This window comes from Lissotriton vulgaris, chromosome 4_1, assembly GCF_964263255.1.
Source record: "Lissotriton vulgaris chromosome 4_1, aLisVul1.2, whole genome shotgun sequence".
NCBI classification, from domain to species: Eukaryota; Metazoa; Chordata; class Amphibia; order Caudata; family Salamandridae; genus Lissotriton; species Lissotriton vulgaris.
In genome coordinates, this window is record NC_141691.1 from 1847550973 (window position 1) to 1847570507 (window position 19535).

Sequence of the window (19535 nt, forward strand, 5' to 3'; positions counted from 1 at the left end):
CCTTGCATCTGATCGTTTTTGTTTGAGTTTCTCCGCTTCAAGTATGTCGGAGTCCATCTGTTATGTGAGGTTTGGCTGTATTATTTATCTGCACAGTTCTTCAAGTAATTATCATTCTACATGTAGCAGCACAGGTTTTGGTGTACCTTCGTTTCATGTATGTCGAAGGAAATGCTTTTTCTCCCATTTTACATAGTTCTTCACTTGGAGAGCTGGTCATCTACATGTTTTTGAAATCAAAAGCCATGCTTGTGTTGTTTTGTTTTCTCTTTTACAGGAAAAGTGATTGTGATCACTACTCGGGTGAGACATTGCTCACCGGTGTGTTTCAGGGTGTTTATTGTTTTGAGTTTAGAGACAGTAGTGTAAACTCTATTTAGAATTTATTGTGTTTTCTGACAGCCTATTATTGTTGTGATGCCACGGGTTAAAGTTTTTAGAGTGTGGTTTTCACTGTTCCCTCACATGAGGAATGGTCTTAATCCTTAGTCAGTTCCCATTTTGTATGTTTTCAATGGGAAAGTGTGTTACTCCAACTCTGGGGTATGTATCTTCCCCGACAGGGTTGTTTCAAGAGTTTATTAGTGTGTTACTCCTATTTTGGGGTATGTAATCTTCACAAGGAGGTTACTTCATGAGTTGTTCTCTTAATTGTGTATCTGGGTGTACTCCTACGCGGGGTTGGTTGTGGGATCCTTGTCATTGTTGTGCACAGTATTTGGAACTTAAGGGATTGTTCTGATGTGTTTTAAAATTTCTCTTTTGAAGGGGGTTGAAGGATTTTGCAATTAAGTTGTATTTATTTTAACCATCTTTCCTTTACAGCGTGTTTTTCTCTTCTGATGTATTATTGTCATCTCTGCATCCTAGAGTTTAGAAATATGTTCCAGTAATGCTTTCTCATCGCTGCATTCATTCTAGAGTTAGTAATTTGTTCTATTATTGATTTTCTCCAGCTTTAATGATTCCATCTTCTTTGATGCTTTTTCCTTTTGTTGCATCTTTGAGATTTGTAATGTAATTATATTGCAATGTAATTGTTTTCTTTTGTTTAAAGAAAAAGAGGTAATGTTATATTCTACATAATTATAACAGGTATTCTAGCCCTGCTGCCTCTAGCTGCTCAGCCAGAGTGTGTCTTAGTATTAGAATCTTGTTGTGCCTGTGATGCGTGGAATGCCTGGGTGACTGAGTGGGATGAATGTGGCAGTTGGAGATGGGCTGAGCAGCTGGGGAGGCTGCTCCTGGTGGCGCTGGTACCCCACTAGGCTGGCTGGAGTACAGAAATGTTGTTACCTTAACTGAAGACTGAATAAACAAGTCTAGAATACATCCTGGCTCCTGGTGTCTTTTCCACTAACGACACAACACTAGTCTTTCTTTTATGTTTACAAAAAATAATAAAGACTCCTCCCTCCCTCCTTCTTGCCTGCTTCATTTCCTGTACGAGACAGATAAGAGACATGCTGGTTTATTTTGGTATACTGTTGATATTTTAAAACATAAAACTCACTGTGTGAGTTCCATGCACCCAGCCAGCTGCCAGCTACCCATACATGAGCTTAGCTGTGTGGTGAGTCTTGCTCACAGTCTGCAGGCGTGCCAATTGAGTGCTGCAAGAGGAATCAACATTCGGGCCCCCAGTGGTGTTTCTGAACAAATATAGCATGCTACAACGCATGCAATTACATTGCGTTCTGTAACAACGCGGTCATTACAACGACCACATTGTTACAAAGCGATGCCATTACTATGAAAGTCATTACATCGACTTGCAGTAGATGGCGCTGTAACAATAGGATTGTATCATTTACTATTCCAACTCCAGCCCACGCAGTAGTAGGAAAGGTGTTGGAATAGTTAATTATACTATTCCTTATGTTAGAGCACCATCTACTGTAATTTGATGAATTGACTTGCGTAGTAATGTCATTGCGTTGTAACAACGCGGTCATTGTAACAACCATGTTGTAAAGGCATCGTGGTCTAACGCAGTGTGTTGTTTTTATACAGACAAGTCTCAAAGTTGCTGAGATTTGTGGCCTTATTCATGAGGCCTTGCGACAGTTTTGCGCCGCTGTTGCGTCACTTTTTGTGATGCATTGGCAGCGTAAAAGATGCCCTCTGTTGCGCCCTATTTACAAAGTTATGCATCTAGGCAGATGCATCACTTTGTAAACCCCTGTGCTACATTATACCTGCATCAGGTATAAAGCATGAAGGAGGGGTGTTCCCACGCAAGGAAGCCTCGTAAAAGTGATGCAGTTAAATCTATGAGATTTCACTGCATCACTTCTAGGACGCAAATGCATCAAAACCTTACGCCTGCCTCACGGCAGGCATAAGGGTGATGCAGTGCTATATCCATAAGCCCTCCTTCCTGTATTACTGGAGTTGCGTCACGCTTCCAACACAACTCCAGCAATGCATCATTTTTGCACTGACAGATACGTCAGTAAAACTGCCGTAGCTGTCATTCCTTGCGACATGATGCATCATGCAGTAAGTATGACTCATCCAACATGACGCAAGGAGGGCGCAATGAAAAGTGACGCACTTTCACGCAGCAATGCGTCACTTTTCGTAAATGGGGCCTTTGGTTTTGTAGAAACAACTATAAATAGGAAGTGGTGCATTTAGCACTACTTACTAACTGCTTTTTTCAAGTGTGGCCATGGAGAGTGTGGAGGATATTTCTGTTGCTCCTTGAGGGGGGTGGGAGGGGATGGAGTTGTACAGAAACTGAAGCACGTTCAGGAGTTAAGGGTAAGATGAGATTTTGCAGATATCTAAGATGGATCTCCAAGACTTAATCAATAAGGCAGTTGAAGCTGCCGTGAATGTGCCACAAACTAAAAAGCAGAAGGGTGAAATTGTTGATGATATGGATAATTCATCAAAAGGCACATTAGTGCACAAAAAGGTGTTTTCAGAAATGTTGGCACATAATTGTGAAATCCTGGCCTCTGATCCAAACACCCTAGATTAGGAGGAGTTTTATTTGCAATATAGTACCTCTGTTGTGGATGATCTTCCCTTACATGACATAATTAAGGAGAAAATCACAAATTAATGGACAGATATTAATAAGAAGAGTATTCCTTGATTTTTTAATAAGTATCGTATTGCACAATTTGACGACTGATATCTCCAGATCCCAAAGGTTAATTCAGTTTTGTCATCCATAGCTTCTTCTTCCTCTTTACTCTCAGAGGATGGAACCTTGTCTGATCGTGCTGAAAAGACAGTAAAGGCAGCCCTCAAGAGGGCTTACGCAGATTTTAATTTTGATATAGGAGCCAGGACATACTCTGCATATCCCTCCCAAATTCTTTTTAAAGACTTTGAGAAACTGTTTCATTGGGTTCACGACCAAGGTGCTTCAACTCCTCATTGAGCCCAGATTGAGATACTGGCCCAGTTCCTTTCAGACATCACATTTGATACCGAATGGGAATTTGCTTCCGTGCAGGGTCGGCAATTGCGAGGTGCAGGTCTCAGTGGACAAAGCCTTGCTGACTGGATTTTACACAAAAGTCTCTAATTTCCTGAAGGCCCAAAACTGTTTGGAGAAGATCTAAACACTATGGTCAAAGGAAGAATCTTTTTTTCAAAAGCTCAGTTTTCAAGGCCTTACAGACAATTAGCATCTTCTTTGAGACTGGGCTCGTGGTCAGGGATCCGCTTTTGCCAATAAGTCCCAACCATAGGGCACTACTCTCAAGGAACTAGTCAGCAGTGGCTATGCCGAGGGCGGGCCAGGCTTCAATGATACCTACAGTAATGGCTCCTATACATAACAGATCAATGGATCCTCTCAATCATTCCCCACAAACATCAGATTCCTTTAGTCAACATCCCTCCAGAAGGGGTGTTTCGAGTTACTCCATAATTAAGAAACATGCATTAGAGGACTGAGATGTTGACAGGGGTATAGAAACTACTCCTCAAGAGAGCAGTCATGCCTGTACCTGAAACCAAGTGGAAAGAAGGATTGTATTCTATTCTCTTCTTATCCCCACACCAGACAGTTCTATTTGGCCAATCCTAGATTTGAAGGCAGTGAACAAGTTTGTGAAATTAGACAATTTCGGATAATCACTCGGCAATTAATCATTCCCCGATCTGCAGATGGGTGATTTTTTGGCAACTATTGATTTAGATGATGCCTATTTTCACATTCCAGTTCACCCCAACAGCCAAACATTCCTGAAGTTTGCAGTGAAAGAGGCATATTATCAGTTCCAGGTGTTGCCATTCGCCACGTAGATTGGCCCTGCTAGGATCAGAAAGTAAGGAAGTTGAAAAAAGTTTCCAAGTTTCAATGTGAAAAGGGAGTTTGTCATTTTTCAAACCAGAAATTAAATCTGACACTGTGGAACTGCAGTTCAAATACTTTTCCTGATTGGTCTTCTTGAAGCAAATGAGCAAAGGTTTTGAAAAAGTTGCTAAACTTCTATTGGTACCCAAATACCCACAAGAGCACACTTACAAGGAAGCTAGGACCTTAGGGGTAGCACTTAGAGTCTCCCAGCGTGTTGGGCAGAGGGCAACAGCAAAAGTCCACTTCAGGTCCAGTTGTCACTGCTCAGCTGGGATTTTACACAGGAATGTCTTAATCAGCTTTTTAACGTTCCTGGAGACACCTAGGGGATCATCATTTTTATCCTTGGAGAACTTTCTGTCCTTAGTTTTCAAGTGACAGGGGGTCCATCTCATCAGGTCCTTTTCACAATCACAGCTCACAGATGCCAAGTACAGCAGGTTCAGCCCATCTAGTATCCTTTCGCAAGTCCAGTAGTGTTCCTAGGGCAGAACCTTGAGGTGTTACATTTATGTTTATTACAAACCCAAGTCATAAAATTAATTGGTTCTATTAAATTGGGTTCCTCCCTTGATCCATGCCCCCAATAATTGTTAATTTGGCTCCTGGGATCTTTGGCACTGAACTGACCAAGATCTTCAATGAAAATATTAGTACTGGTTACATTCCCTCTGAATGAAAGGCTGTCTCCATCTTACCTTTGTTAAAAAAGAATGACTTAGGCCCATCTAGAGACTGCCCTTTCCAGCTAAGCTACTAGAGAAGGCTTTAAACATGGAACCAATGTCATTTATTGACAATATTAACCTTTTGGATTGCACCCAATATGGCTTTAGAAAGGCACACAGTACCGAGACAGCATTGCTAGCCGCATCAGAAGAACGTAGGTTCATTCTTGACGGCAGAGGTTGAGCCACATTGATATTGTTAGAGCTTTAGGTGGCCTGTAATATGGTCAATCAAATCATCTTAATTGACCGATTAGCTGAGCTAGCACTTAAGCTGCTAACATTATTTTTGACGGACAGAATGAATCATTTGGCAATGGGTGATTTCATCTCTGAACAATTTTGCCTACCATGTGGGGTACCCCAGCAATCGTCGTTGAGCCCTTCCCTCTTTAACCCCTATGGTACCCTACTGGCCAAACTTATAAAAGCGTGGGGTTTCTCAGTGGTGTCTTATGCTTGATGATACTCAAATTGTGGTATCCATATCCAACAATCATAATAGGTTTAGTTCATGCATGTCCATATAGAACAATGGATGAGATCAAACTGCTTAAAACTTAATGCAGGAAAGACTGAGGTTGGTAGCCACAGGACATGGGGGTCCTTCCTACACCAGTACAGAATGGAAGGAATTTAGGAGTCCTCTTTGATGCTAAACTTTACTATGAAGACCAGGTCAACGCTCTTGCCTCATCATCATTCTTTACATTAAAAATAACTAGAAGATCTGTCCCTACATCCCTCTGGACCTTAAGAAAACGTATTCACCATGTTAGTCTTAGCTAAACTAGATTATGGAAATGCCCATTTTATCGGCATTCGGAAAATAGCCCTTCTAAAACTCCAGATGCTGCAAAATGTCTCTGCCCCTGCTTTTTGCAGGAATTCCAAAATATCACAGGTCTTGATCAAATTACATTGGTTCCCAGTAGCAATAAGATTGGAATTCAAGGCAATCTGTTGCATTGAAGGCACTGCACAATATCAGACCTCATTACCTTCAGAAGAAAGTTGTCTGGTATACCCTTCAGAGGAGGCTTAGGTCCTCAGATGCAAAGCTTTTAGTATTACCAAAGGTCAAACGGGTGGTAGGAGCTTTGTCCCGAGGACGGCTATGCTATGAAACACCCTTTCCGTTAACCTTAGAAAATGCCCAGATTTCCTATCAATTTGAAAATCGCTAAAGACTTGGCTTTTCAATCAAAAAAGAGTTATCATATCTCTGCATCGTCTTGTTCTCTGATTAGTACGGCAGCAGCGCCAAAACACCTCGGGAGTTTGTGTGCTATATAAAATTATAACTCAAATCACTAGCCAGTGAGTGGACACCTGGGCTCTCCCTAACCAAGGGAGTAAAGGTCTTGGGGGCAATCCTACCCAGTTTATCAGTAGTTCCTATTTGCCTTACTGTAAACAGCCACAAAATGCCATGGGCCTGGGCATCTTCAAGATGGTCAAAGTCTCCGACCACATTAAAGGTGGGTGCTGAGGCCAAGAGGGGTGTGTGGGAATTTCATAGGGAAATCATAGGTGCCCTCCCACATCTAACACTAAAATCCAGTTTGAAAGAGGCTCTCTACCAATTTCAAACCCAGAGACAGATGTCGGGTAGTACAAAAGCAGGGTCCTTCAGAAGCCAGACTCAGTATGCACAAGAATTGTCTTGCCACCCTGTTCTCTTCCTTTTACGTGTGCCCCAGTTATTGCCTGTGGCTTAACAGACATGTTGAGCAGACAATTTGGGCCTAGCAGGATGCTCACAGCCATTCCACTCTGAATATTCTGTGGAGATCAGAGGATTCCTCTTTGCCCATTTAGGTCAGCCTACTGTTTCCTCATAGGTGGCATTTCACGCCTCTTTCACACCTATTCCCAGGCCTGAGCACAGGCTGGTACCTAGCAGTGGCTTATGCTAATTAGCCTTCTGACAGTTCAGGAAGGCAAAGAGTAACATTCTAGATGTTACTTTTTCTTAATATTTATTAAAAAAACTAACTTGATCATTGAATTAGATTTTTAATAATTATTCAAAATTAGTGGTTACATTATTTTTCTAACAGGCCCCTTCTCAACATACAGTAGTAGTATATTAGTCTGTACTCTGCTTTTCTACATAGGACAGCTAGGCCTCCAAAAGTGAAAGTAGCTTTTTGGGCTATATCACTATGGCATTTGGCACCATTATTTTTCTACATGCCCCACTTTTAAATACATTGCGCCCTACCTTATGGGTTTCAAGGCTTACATTGGGTACTTTTCAAATATTTTAAAAAGGGAGGCTTTTTTACCTGTTAAAGTGGGTTATTATACCGGGCAACCCGGTGACTTTTACACTGCAGCAGTCAGGCTACAATGGAAAGCCTTTGTCACTCTAGTGAATGGCACATTAAAGGCTACATTCCAGAGGTGACATTTTAACATTTTGTTGTATTTTATGCACCATATACTCTGGACCTATAAGAAAATGAAATAAGCCAGTCAGGGATTAGCCACTTTATACATCCTTTGGGAATAAGAGCACCTACACTGGGCTCTATACAGCAGAGCCCCAAAGAGCAGTCTAAAAACCAGCACTAAAATTAAGCCACAAAAGGAATGACTACACAAAAGGAGCATTTTTTCAGAATCACATTGCCCAGAATGCTGCAGAAACATTGGTTGGAGACGTGAGAAATACAATAACCTCGGGCCATTTTTAGGGGTAAAAGCACTGACTGGCCATAGCCCAGAACGTTTTATTCCAATAACTTACAATTATTTCCATAGACTGATATACAACAGCAATGTAGGGTACATTTCGTAAAGCTTCAGTTTCCTCAAAAAATGCATGAATCTTGTTAAGAAATTCCAGCCCTGGGTTGCTCTTAGTTGAACTATGAAGTCTTGCACCTTCCCGGCACCTGTGTTTGTTATTCCTGCTCAAGGGTTCACAAATAGCTGTTTTCTTTGGATTGCTGTCAGCTCATACTGAATCTGAACTCCAGGTTTTGTTTTTAATCATCACAGCTTATGTTTTACTGAATTTGTATCGTTAGATGGCGCCATGTTCTCACAAATGAATACATAAATAACGCTAAACTGGTCGAAGGTTGCAAAACTAAAAGGAGTCATTAGCGTTTCTTATAAAGAAATGGATTCAGTGACACACATATTTTGACCCCATTGGGTCAGGAGAGAAGGTATCTTTAAACAGATCATGGTAATGCTGCTCTGCTTCTTATTAACATATCAGGACTATCGTGCAAACCTCAGTTCGCTGATCAGAGAGAATGCTGCCTGCTAAAAGGAAGCGTATCAAGAAAGACAGGGCTGATCTAGGGGGGCTGAAAATAGCTTTTTCCTCTGGAAACTAGTAAAATGGAGGACATACTTAGCTGGGCTGTGGGAAAAAAATAGCTACTGTCAGTTTGTGATTTTTGTAACATTAGCAAAATGTGACTTTTGTAACATTAGCTCTGTGCTTGTTTAGGTGGAGGCCACAGTCTAGACACCAGACTCTGGGGTTTTAACCAGAAATTATTTTCCTCTTTGACGCCTGTCAACTAAATATTGTGACTAGGTGCATGCCTTTGGTATTATTTCAAGCTTAAAGGCCTAAATGCTTACTTCCAAAATGATTGGGGATTCATTTTTTGAATACCTGGCCTTTGCAGGAACGTTAAAGATGCATTTAAAGAGTGGAAAGGCTGTACTTCACACGAACGTTAAGCTAAGCGAATCTAAAACCGACAGGGGCGGATTCTTAATATTGATGGTGTAGTGCTCACCGAACAATTGGTGACAATGAGCATTGAACTGGTGTTTCAATTGGGAAAACACCATTTGCTTGCAAACATTCATCATTTCATTTGCTCAAGGGGAACTTTCAATGTGCACCATCTAGTCTTTTGTCATCCAATTATAGGTATCCAAATCATTAAGAAATGTTACATGTGCTCATACTTTCACAATGTATTGTTGTGCTAATATATCAACATTACTTTTCAACACAGCGCAAATCTACATTACTACTAAATAGTAAACATACGTGTGTGAGGATCACCCCGTAGAAAAGATAGCATGAGTGGAAGAGATTGAGGGGCATATTATCAAGCATATGCGATAATTATCGCAACTCACGCATAGCGAGATTTTCATTATCACCGTCTATCGCTGGATTTCAGCGCCGGGTTAGCGACGTATTATTAACGCTTTTCACCCAGGCGATGTGAAATCCAGCGAGAGAGGGTGATAACATGCATTAGCGTGAGAAAAGCAGCGAAAAATGACCAGCAATAATGTAAACCTTGATAATAGGCAGGTGTGTACTTAGCCCTGAGATCCACCTCCCATGTTACAGATGGCTAAGTCGGATTAACAGCAGGAGTTAAAATCCTGCGATAAAGGGGCCTTAGCGTGACTTTAAACATCGATTTGCGGGTCTGGAGCATCCTTGTAAATATCGCGATGCAGTTTTAGCGATGTTTACCCATGTTCTGTGATGAATGCCCACTTTGCATGTCATTAGCGAGAATAAACGCTGACAAGCAAAGTGGAGAAAAGACGGCTGCTAACTCAAGGAAACACGTTTTAGCGTGTCCTTGATAATAGAGCGATATTTAAATCGCCACTTTTCGGACGTAAACGGCTGCTAAAGCGGCAAAATTGGGCTTGATAATATGCCCCTGAGTCTTTGTGAATAGCATTCTATAGTAAGCTGGACTACTGTAGTGATACTTCACATACTACAAAAAGCATTTGTGAATCTGACCCAACATTACTTACAATGCAGGTGTGCTCTTTCTTTACATTGCTTCTGTTCTGTTTCTCATTTGTCTCTAATGATGCAGTTTCCATCCAGAAGATTTATCCACAGAGCCTACTATATATGTTTTGGGAATACTATTGTTTGCAAAAATACATCTAGGAGCAATCTGGAAATCTAGTTGCCTCTTTCAGTTCTGTGTCTGTTTGTTGACCTGTGGATTTCGAAACAGCTGGTCTTCTCCTAATTGTGGGACTTTCTTTAAATGTAAAGTTAAGTGGCAGTCATTGTCCTATGCCAAATGTTTTGGAAATTCGATTTATCTATTTCTCCATCACTTCATTTTAAATGGTCACATTCCTGTGTGTGGGCTCTTATCACCAGATAAGATACCTTCATACACTCTGATGCTCTGTTGAGTGGTTCCCACTGGATACATTTTAAGTGATTACCTGGTGCAGCACAGGTCCTCCAAGCATATCTTAGGGCACAGTGAGTTAACCCCAGGTATGGTGTGAGGGGGGATGAATCTGCAAGCCTACTAAAACCTCACTGTTGAAGGATTAGTGTACTCCCATTATAAGATCCTAAATCATTGTTAACAAGGCTGCACACAGAAGAAAGACTCAGGCAATTGACAGCAACACGTTTTTAATATTCTTCATGGGCCATAACCTGAGGCATTCGCATGCTCGCCTATGATTACTGGATGTATTGAATTGGAAAAGGTACACAGACCAAAATATACAAGTAGTAGGAGTTACTTCCATGAACACATATCTGAAGGTTATTTGGGGCCAAGTGGATTATTATGATCATTGAAATGTAAACAGACTTTAAAATGGGAAGAAATGACGGGTTTCAAACATTAACATTTAATGTGAGCCCGGATCTATGTCAGATTTTAAGGCTAACTATTGACTTAAAATTATCTTACGTGGTTATCCCAAAATCTGCTCCTAGATCATCTATACAAATCTTGATGACTTGGAAAATAACAAACAGATGACATCTGCATGAGCAATGTAAATTCAAGTGACAAGAATGACTATTATCCGGGAAGCATCTATACATTTGGTAAAGAGTGTGATTTTATTTTACAAGATCAGAGATTACATTTGCCTCCCATATATAGAAGGAATCGGGCCCTAAACGACGGCACGTACACATCAAAGTGTGAAAGTAGAGTAAAAACTGTCAACTCTAGGAGGTGTTATGATTTTTAGAGTTTGTTTCACTCAAAAAAATCTATGATCATGAAAAGAAGAATTGCTCTGGTCAAGAAAAACAGAGCAACTCTATCAGCACTGTACCTTCTGTGCATGTAATATACAGAACGGGCTCCAGTCAATGCTACAGAAAAAGCTGTGAACAGAAGCAAAAAGGGTGGGTACATGGAAACCAATCATACATAACAGATATATTGCTTGCAAATCATTTTGAATGAGTAACCAAGAATTAGACAAATACATATTAGATCATGCTTTCGCCTTGTTTTGCTAGCATGCAATAGAAAATGGATAATTTGATTTAGCCTCAAACGCAGTTCCATCTTTCCACACTCAATAGTAGAGGAAATGCATTCTTTCCACATTGATTCCCAAATGTTATTCAACAAAACATGGATTGGCACACCTTGGAGTTACAGCTGCCTCGATCATTGATAACTCGATGGTAGAAGGACATTGCCCCAAAATCTACATGACTTCTTTTGCTAACTGTAGACTTGGATAATTGGCATGGACAAGTACAACAATCAAAAGAACAAAATATCTTAATCAGAAGTTAATTTCCATTTGTGTTAGTATTTCTAAAGTAAAACAAAAGATTTTTTTATCTGTTGAATGTCGTTTTTGGAAATATGGCAAGAAAATTGAACTTGGAGAAAAAGGAAGTCAAGACTGCATTGTGAGTCTTGCAATGCAGTATAGATAGAGACATGTCCATGATTGTTTTAATTGGTATGGCTTGTACCATTGAGGTGGAGGAAAGAAGACCTATCACAAATAATGTGAACAAATAGTCATAAAACAGAAATATTGCTGTTTTTAACAGTTTAGAGTTAATTCAAGGAGTAGATATGCCAAAGAACGTGAGACAATGGGAATGGAGATGAATTCATAAATTGCACAAACACCAGAGAAGCTTACCCAGACACTGATCTGCATTTGTTTCTGTAACTGTACAACTGCATCAGCATTTCAATTCCTTCTTCTTTGGCATTGTTTCATTACGAAAAATAAATTATGATAGTATTGTACTAGGTATAACTAAAATAAAATAAGTTGGCTTGTGCAGTACATTTGAAAAATAAATGTTAAAGGTATTCTCTAGAAGGAATATCACCTTTCACAATTCAGAAATGGTTGATTTGGTGAAGTCAGGCTTCGTTATGATTACACTATGGTGGAAGTCAACTGTGGAGACTTCCTGTTGCATTCTTTCTTAGTCCATCGGTGAACTTGGTAGGACTGCCCTCTCTCTCACTGCTCCTCTTCCTGCTGGCCCTTGAGCCCCTCTCTACTGTCATACATTGGATGGTTGAGGGCATCAGGATGGGTGATGAGGACGTAAAGGCGTTATTATAAGCTGATGGCATTCTGCTCCTCCAGTCATATATGGATGTTTCTGTTCCGGCTGTGATATCCATGATTGAGCAATTCTCCCACCTGCCTAGGTATAGTATTATCTGGATAAAATGCAAAGCCCTACCTATGTCAAAAGTGACTACCAGCACTTGCATTCAAGTGTATGATATACGGCGGGTCCCTCAGGTTCTCAGCTACTTGGGTATTCACTTGAATAGTGGTCCTACTGGTGTGGTCAAGGATATTCTTTTGCCGTTGGTGGAAAAGTCTAAATGCGACTTCTTCAAATCGTATCATCAGATATTCATTCCGACATTTAGAGTGGGAAGAGGCTTCAGCTCTGGGCCTCTTGGTTGTGGGTAGATACTACGGCAGGGGTCCACATCTCCTGCACATAACAACATGTAGCCTGGCTTTCCATCTTTCTAAACTATCCTCCCACTTGCTTGATCCTCAGTAGGCCCCCTATGTGGGTTAACCTTGAAGGCCATATCATGGGGTTTACCGCTGCAATCCTTCTGGTATACTTGTCTACCTTGCATCGCCTTATGGGGGGAATCTGATTCTTCATGCAACACTGTTGGCATGGCGCATAAGCTACAGGGATTATCCCCCTTCCTCCATGGTGGGGCACATCTATGGACTTCTGCATTCCTAACACACCATTATATGGGGTGTCCTGAAAGGGTAGGAAGTGAGGACCACCTCTTGAAAGAAGGCATTCTGAATCCTTTATTGCAACTTAGAGACAAGTTTGGATTCTGCACCACCAATCACTTGATATATAGACAGCTAGTACACTGCATTAGGAGTGCCTCGGAGACTTCCCCGATCATCCTGGTTGTGTCCTCCATTTACCACTATCTACTGCTTTTTAGTCACTTTAAGGGAATAATGTCAGGACTTTACAGGTTTCTAATCAAAGAGGAGATTTTAACATGTCTCCCACAGACTACACTGGCAGGTGCTCCTGTGCAAGGAATATGCGCCTGAGGACTGGACCGCCTTGCTTTTTGATCATTATAGAGTAATACAAGAGTCTCGACCTTAGTTTTTTATTTTAAGGTCCTTCGTGATGGGTACTGGCCTCCATCTAAGTTGAACCAGGCACATCTGTTACCGCACAACTAATGTGGGAATAAGGAACAGCCCCACTGTGACTTTTACCATATCCTTTGGGCCTCTAAAGCTCTATTGGACGTCTCTAAGGGTCAATCCTCGCAGCTACTGCTCCCTGTCACTGACTCAGTCTTCGCACTTAGCACCACTGTATGACATGACTTATATCAACTTGCATACTGATCGTTGGCTGGTTACGGCTCTCGCTGTGGCCAAGATCAGTATTCGCCAACATTGGTGTCAACACACGATTCCCACAGGTTATAATTGGTTGCTAGAACTTGCCAGAGGTGGCGCTTCATGATTGTCCTACCTATAGCCTAAATGTTATGCTGGAGGTTTATTAGAGTTTTGCTCTCCTGGCCAGTGATGCCTGTGGACTGGCTGTGTTAGTGCAGTTTTCCCATTTCTTCCTGTGGCCTGTGGGGATCTCACCTGCTGGGCCAATTGCAGTAGGTGTTCTACTTTTAAGATGCAATAGTGAGCCCCAGCGGGTGAGTTCCTGCCATATTATGTGGATGTCTATCATAGTGTTGGGATGCCCACGTGACTGGAGAGTGGTTGCTTTTAGTGCATCACCCCGTCTCATTTTTGTCCCATTCTTTACCCCTTCACGGCTGCCGTACGCTTACTTACTCAGCCAACCTGCGCCTGCTCTGACCTTGCTGATACTTTATGCTGGTCTAGTTGTCTATTGAGCCCAATTCCTGCTGGGATACATATTTTTGTTATTTTCTGCTTTGTACTACCTCTTTGATAGCTTACCATCAGGATTGATATTTGCTTCTCCAGGCGTACAATTGTATTATCAGATTGTCACACTGTTATTATGTTGCTGCTCTCTTTTGTTATGTGAGGGCTTATCTGTCTGATGACGAGTGGACTCCCGATTCCTTGTTCTCCCATTGTCTCCCTATCCTGTACCCTTACCAGGTGCTCCCCCTTCACTCCCCACGCACTCCGCTACTCCCTGTCCTCGGTCTTTGTTCATTTTTACAATGGCGGAAGGTCTTATTGTACTGCTTTGCTTCTACATGTTCCCTCTGTTAGAGAGCCTTTTGTGATGAACCTTGCATCCATTTTGTTACCCCACCTATTTGGCATTGTCCCCTGCTGAGATAAATAAATGATGCACAAAAAAAATAATGGTTGCTTTTTCCGCCTTTTTTAATAATTAATTTGAAAGTGACTTTCAAATTAAGAAACAGAATTCTGTAATTATAATAGTAATCTATTACCTACAACTAAAATACCAAGGGGTCTCGAATATTGCCACTATAGTGTGGGAGGCTCACTTTAAGTCTCTTTACCCAAGCCCTGTGATGGAGGAGAGTGGGTGGTTGCCCCAGGGAGAGATTTCAGAACTGCCTTTGGCTATACGGGACGTTGTGCCGCGGGACCCCGGGCATGAGAGTCGATTGCCGGTGGCCCCAGGGACCGAGAGTCTGGTCCTTTGCACCTGCATGACTCGGGACCCCTTGTATGAGTGTCGACTGCTGGGGGCCGCGGTCACTGGGTCTTGCTCTTGCTCTTGCCAGAACCCCAGCTCTGATCGGGTCTCCGAGACCTCAGTCCCCCTAGACCCCCCGCACGAGAGCCAACTGCCGGGGGCCTTGGGACCTGGGACCTCGAATACCCGTATCAGCACACCACGAGACCCCCCGCACGAGTGTCGACTGCAGGGGGCCCCGGGCTCAGGGTTTTCCCCTCACAGAACCCATGATTCTAATCGAGCTCCTGAGCTCCCAATGGCCCCAGACCCCCCGCATGAGTGCAGACTGCCGGGGGCCTTGGGCCCTGGACCAGGACTCTGTCCTGTAACTGTAAAAATAGGTGCCCTCACTGGAGCCCCCGCTTACTGCCCAATTAACATCACACTCAGGGAAGTCGAACTGGCAATTGAGAAATTGCTCCCGAACAAGGCCCCGGGCTTGGATAAGCTCCCTGGAGATCTTTTTAGATCCCAGTCAAAGATCTGGGCCCCATATCTGTTGGTTCTGTTTAATGCTGTTATAAGGGGATCCCCAGTCCCTGAAACCTGGCTCGGGGCAGAGATTGTTCCAATCTTTAAAAAGGGTTGTCCACTTGCTCCATCAAACTATAGATCAATTAGTCTACTCGACACCACACAGAAGTTGATGGGCCGAATTCTCCTGGAGAGACTATTGGGCTGGATGGAGGAAAACAAAATCCTGACCACCCTCCAAGCCGGTTTTAGATCAGGGGTCTCGACCCTGGACCAGATCTTTCAACTCCAGGCCCTATACTGGAAAATTGCAAGAGTAGAGGGTGGCAGCCTCTACCTTGTCTTTGTGGACCTGCGGGCCGCATTCGATCTGGTCCCGAGGGAGAGGCTCTGGACGGTCTTGGAGGATCTTGGTCTCCCTCCCTACTTACTGCACTCCATAATCCGGCTCCACACTGGGAATTATGCCCAGGTGAGGTGTGGGAAGAATGGGGAATTATCTGATCGTTTCCCTGTCACACAAGGAGTACATCAGGGCTGCGTACTAGCCCCTACCCTCTTCAGCCTATATGTTAATGGCCTGATAGACAGACTTAATTGTGTCAAGGACAATGATGCACCACGCCTGGCCACTGGTAGGGTGCCCGCTCTGATGTTCGCGGACGACACCTTGTTGCTGTCGCGGACATCATCGGGCATCCAGTGGGTTTTGGATGGGTTTGTATCCTTTTGCGCCACGCGAGGCTTGGAGATCAACTTGGAGAAAACCAAGTTTATGATCTTCAACCCCCCGAGGCACACCCGTCCCAACCCCACACTAAACGGAACCCCTCTCGAGAGAGTTAAGACCTTCATATACTTGGGAGTGACTCTGACAGAACAATTCACATGGGACCAACAAGTCTCTAAATCCTCCCTGAGATTAGCACAGATAGTGTTTGGCATAGGCAGATTTTGCAGTGCCTCATCCTTCAAACCGGTTACCCCTGCCCTAGAGATATACAAAATACAGGTCAGATCTGCAGCTTTATATGCAGCTGAACTCTGGGGACACACAAACACATGTAACCTGATGAAAGCAGAACATTCTTTTATGCGGCATTTGTTTGATCTCCCGCAAAGTACACCTTTACTCCCACTACGTTTGGACCTGGGTCTGGAACCTATTACTGAGCTGGCGGCAGCCCGACCTCTGCTCTATTGGAGAAGGCTCTGGTCTGTCCCGGAGCTGGAACCGTTCAGAGCAGAATTTAAAAACATTTTGGGGCAGTTAAAGATCAAGAACATACCATGGCTAACACATGTCAAGTCCCTTTTCTACCAAATTGGCCTTCCACAACTTTGGGACACACCAGAGGATAGCTGTTTGAGGACCCAAAGGTCTGTCCTGGTGGCAGCTGTTAAAGCGTATAACCTAAAAAAGCTACATTCCTCTAAATCCCTGGGCAGACTATCTAATGAGTTCCTGATAACTAAAGATGAATTCAGGACGGAGGCATTTTTGGACTTGGTGCAACCTCCACTGGCAAGAAAGCTTTACATTCAACTGAGACATGGCTCCCTACCAGTTGGAGAATTCACTTCAAGATGGGCTAAAGCGACAAAATCTAACTGTCCTGCCTGCAATCATGATAGGGAAGACATTACACATGTCCTCTTTTTCTGACCAGCATATGGCGAAATTCGGAAGTGTTGTATCATCCCACTTTGCAAGAACTTGAGTTTCAGGCACTGTGCTCTCGCTTGTAGAGTTTTAACCTATGATACTACCCCCCCCCCCATTGTCTTTGCTGTTTCCAGGTTTCTTCTCGGTATGTGTAGGAGAAGATCCGCTATAATCCACAAGGACTAAGGGACGACCGCTTCCATTCATTAATATTACTTTGATATCTACTGTTTAATAACTTTTTAACTTGATGTACTTACATTTTAACATTGTGCTTGTACATATTTTATTGCACTTTTATGGTCTATGACAGAAATAAAGTTATCAAAGTAAGTAAAATACCAAGTAACTTATCTTAATGAACATAAAAGTTAAAAAGTAAGAAAAACGATGTTAGAGCATACGCATTATTAATATATTTAAATGTCCGCTACAGTCTTTTTCCAAAACCTGTTGCATTGTACACTTAAAGAATATGACTGTTGAACGTTGAATGAATTGGTTCTGTTCATTACTCTAATGGTTTTTCTAAATTGTTAAGTGATCAATGATATTTAAACGTAATATGATTTTTGGTGCATCACCTTGGCAAAGCACTCATCGGCGAAAACATTTGCTGCTGTTTTACAAAATAAATGGAAAAAGAAACACAAAATAATAAATTAATCACACACGTATGATCCTCAATTGTCTATCAAAGATGTTGGTGTGTTGTTAACTGGAACAGTAGCAAAGGTTTTGAGAGCCAGTCTGTCGGATGCCTGGTGCTTGCGCTGATCTGAGTGAAAATAATTGCATTTTAGTATTGAGAACTAAACTGCCCCAAAAAGCTAGTCCAGAACAGCTGGACATGAGATGGCGCACAGGACATGGTCGAGGATGAAGGGGGGCACTTGCCTAATCATACCCTTTTACTAAAGCTAAATATTCTTGAGACCGTATATAATAAATCAGTATTAGGAGACACTTGGATTTCATATCCCTTATAACATATATGTTCTCCCTTCTGTCCCCCAGCATTAAGTGCTCAATCTACCATTTAAATCCTGCGTCTTTGCAGACTAATACACATATTAATAGCCTAGATACTAGCTTATCTAGTATCACATATTAATAGCCTAAACGATACTCTACTGCAAAATGTTATCAATGATTTCGTTCATTTAATTATATTTACTTTATGCTCAATGTAGGTGACAAAGGATTCAAAGGTCTATATGGTCTTCCTGGAAGAAAAGGAAAAACAGGTAATTTATGGTTGTAACATTTAGCTGTGAAAATATGTTTCTGTTACCAGAAGGTATTGATGTGTTTGAATCACGGTCAGATAGACGAACAGACGCACTGACAGACAGACGCACATACAGACAGACAGATAGATAGATAGATAGATAGATAGATAGATAGATAGATAGATAGATAGATAGATAGATAGATAGATAGATAGATAGATAGATAGATAGATAGATAGATAGATAGATAGATAGATAGATAGATAGACTGATTGATGGGCCAGTAGACCATGTTATGCATGCAGAACGGTGAACGTTTTCTGAGCATAAATGTATTCCTGCCCAGTCACATGTTTCCCGCATCAGGCCCTCTATGTTTTTGCAGAAGAACTTACCCAAGACAAAAGTGGACCTAGGGAAAGAATTCCTCATTTCCAATTGCTCTCTATGTGCCTTTCAACTAGGATGTTCATTTTTCGAATAGGCATACACTGTTAACTGAAGCTAATCTCTTTGTATTGCCATACTCCATCCAGAGGCTGCTACTAGGCACGTATTGACTGGACATGTGTATATAGCAAGTATACATGAAAATATGTCTGTATGTTTATTTGTAAAGCGCACATCTAGCCAGAAGTCAGCAGTACTATATACAAGGTCAAAGCAGAGATGCAGTCAACGTTATTGGAGGGGTAGATGGTTTCTAAGAGCACAATTGTACTGCTACTGCACTGTGATATAGTAAGCCATCAGCTTTTGGCAATGATTGAGTTGAAAATGTTGGCAAGGTCTGAGACTGAGGGGGTTTGTTGTATGACCACTGAATGAAGCAGCATGCGGTGTTGTGTGTTAGAGGAGACGAAAGCCTTATTCTGTTGCTGTGCAGTCGGATTTTCTCAATTGTTTTGTTAAAGACCATGTTGATGGCATTGCACGTATCCATCGAGTGTCGGATTGGAGGGTGAGGAAGTAGGTTGATGCCGTGCTTGATTGTCTTGAAGAGATTTTGATGGCAGCTTCATTAATGGTGCTGGTTCACTACTTCAGTTGAGCTAATGTGATGAATTGTCTGTACATTACACTGACGGAATTCATTAGCATGATGTTGTCAAAGTCCTGTTTTTCTGCCATTTTCTTTCCCTTCGTCCGATGGAACAGTTTTGAT

General features: G+C 42.1%; 1 protein-coding gene across 1 annotated transcript in view; it reads left to right on the forward strand.

Annotated features, from left to right (window-relative positions):
- Nucleotides 1–19535, forward strand: part of COLEC10 (collectin subfamily member 10) — a 370568-nt gene that overhangs the window by 323187 nt on the left and 27846 nt on the right. Inside the window, exon 4 of the mRNA XM_086966145.1 lies at nt 18332–18385. Within this exon, the coding sequence (XP_086822271.1) occupies nt 18332–18385 (54 nt within the window). The remainder of the gene's footprint in view (nt 1–18331; nt 18386–19535) is intronic.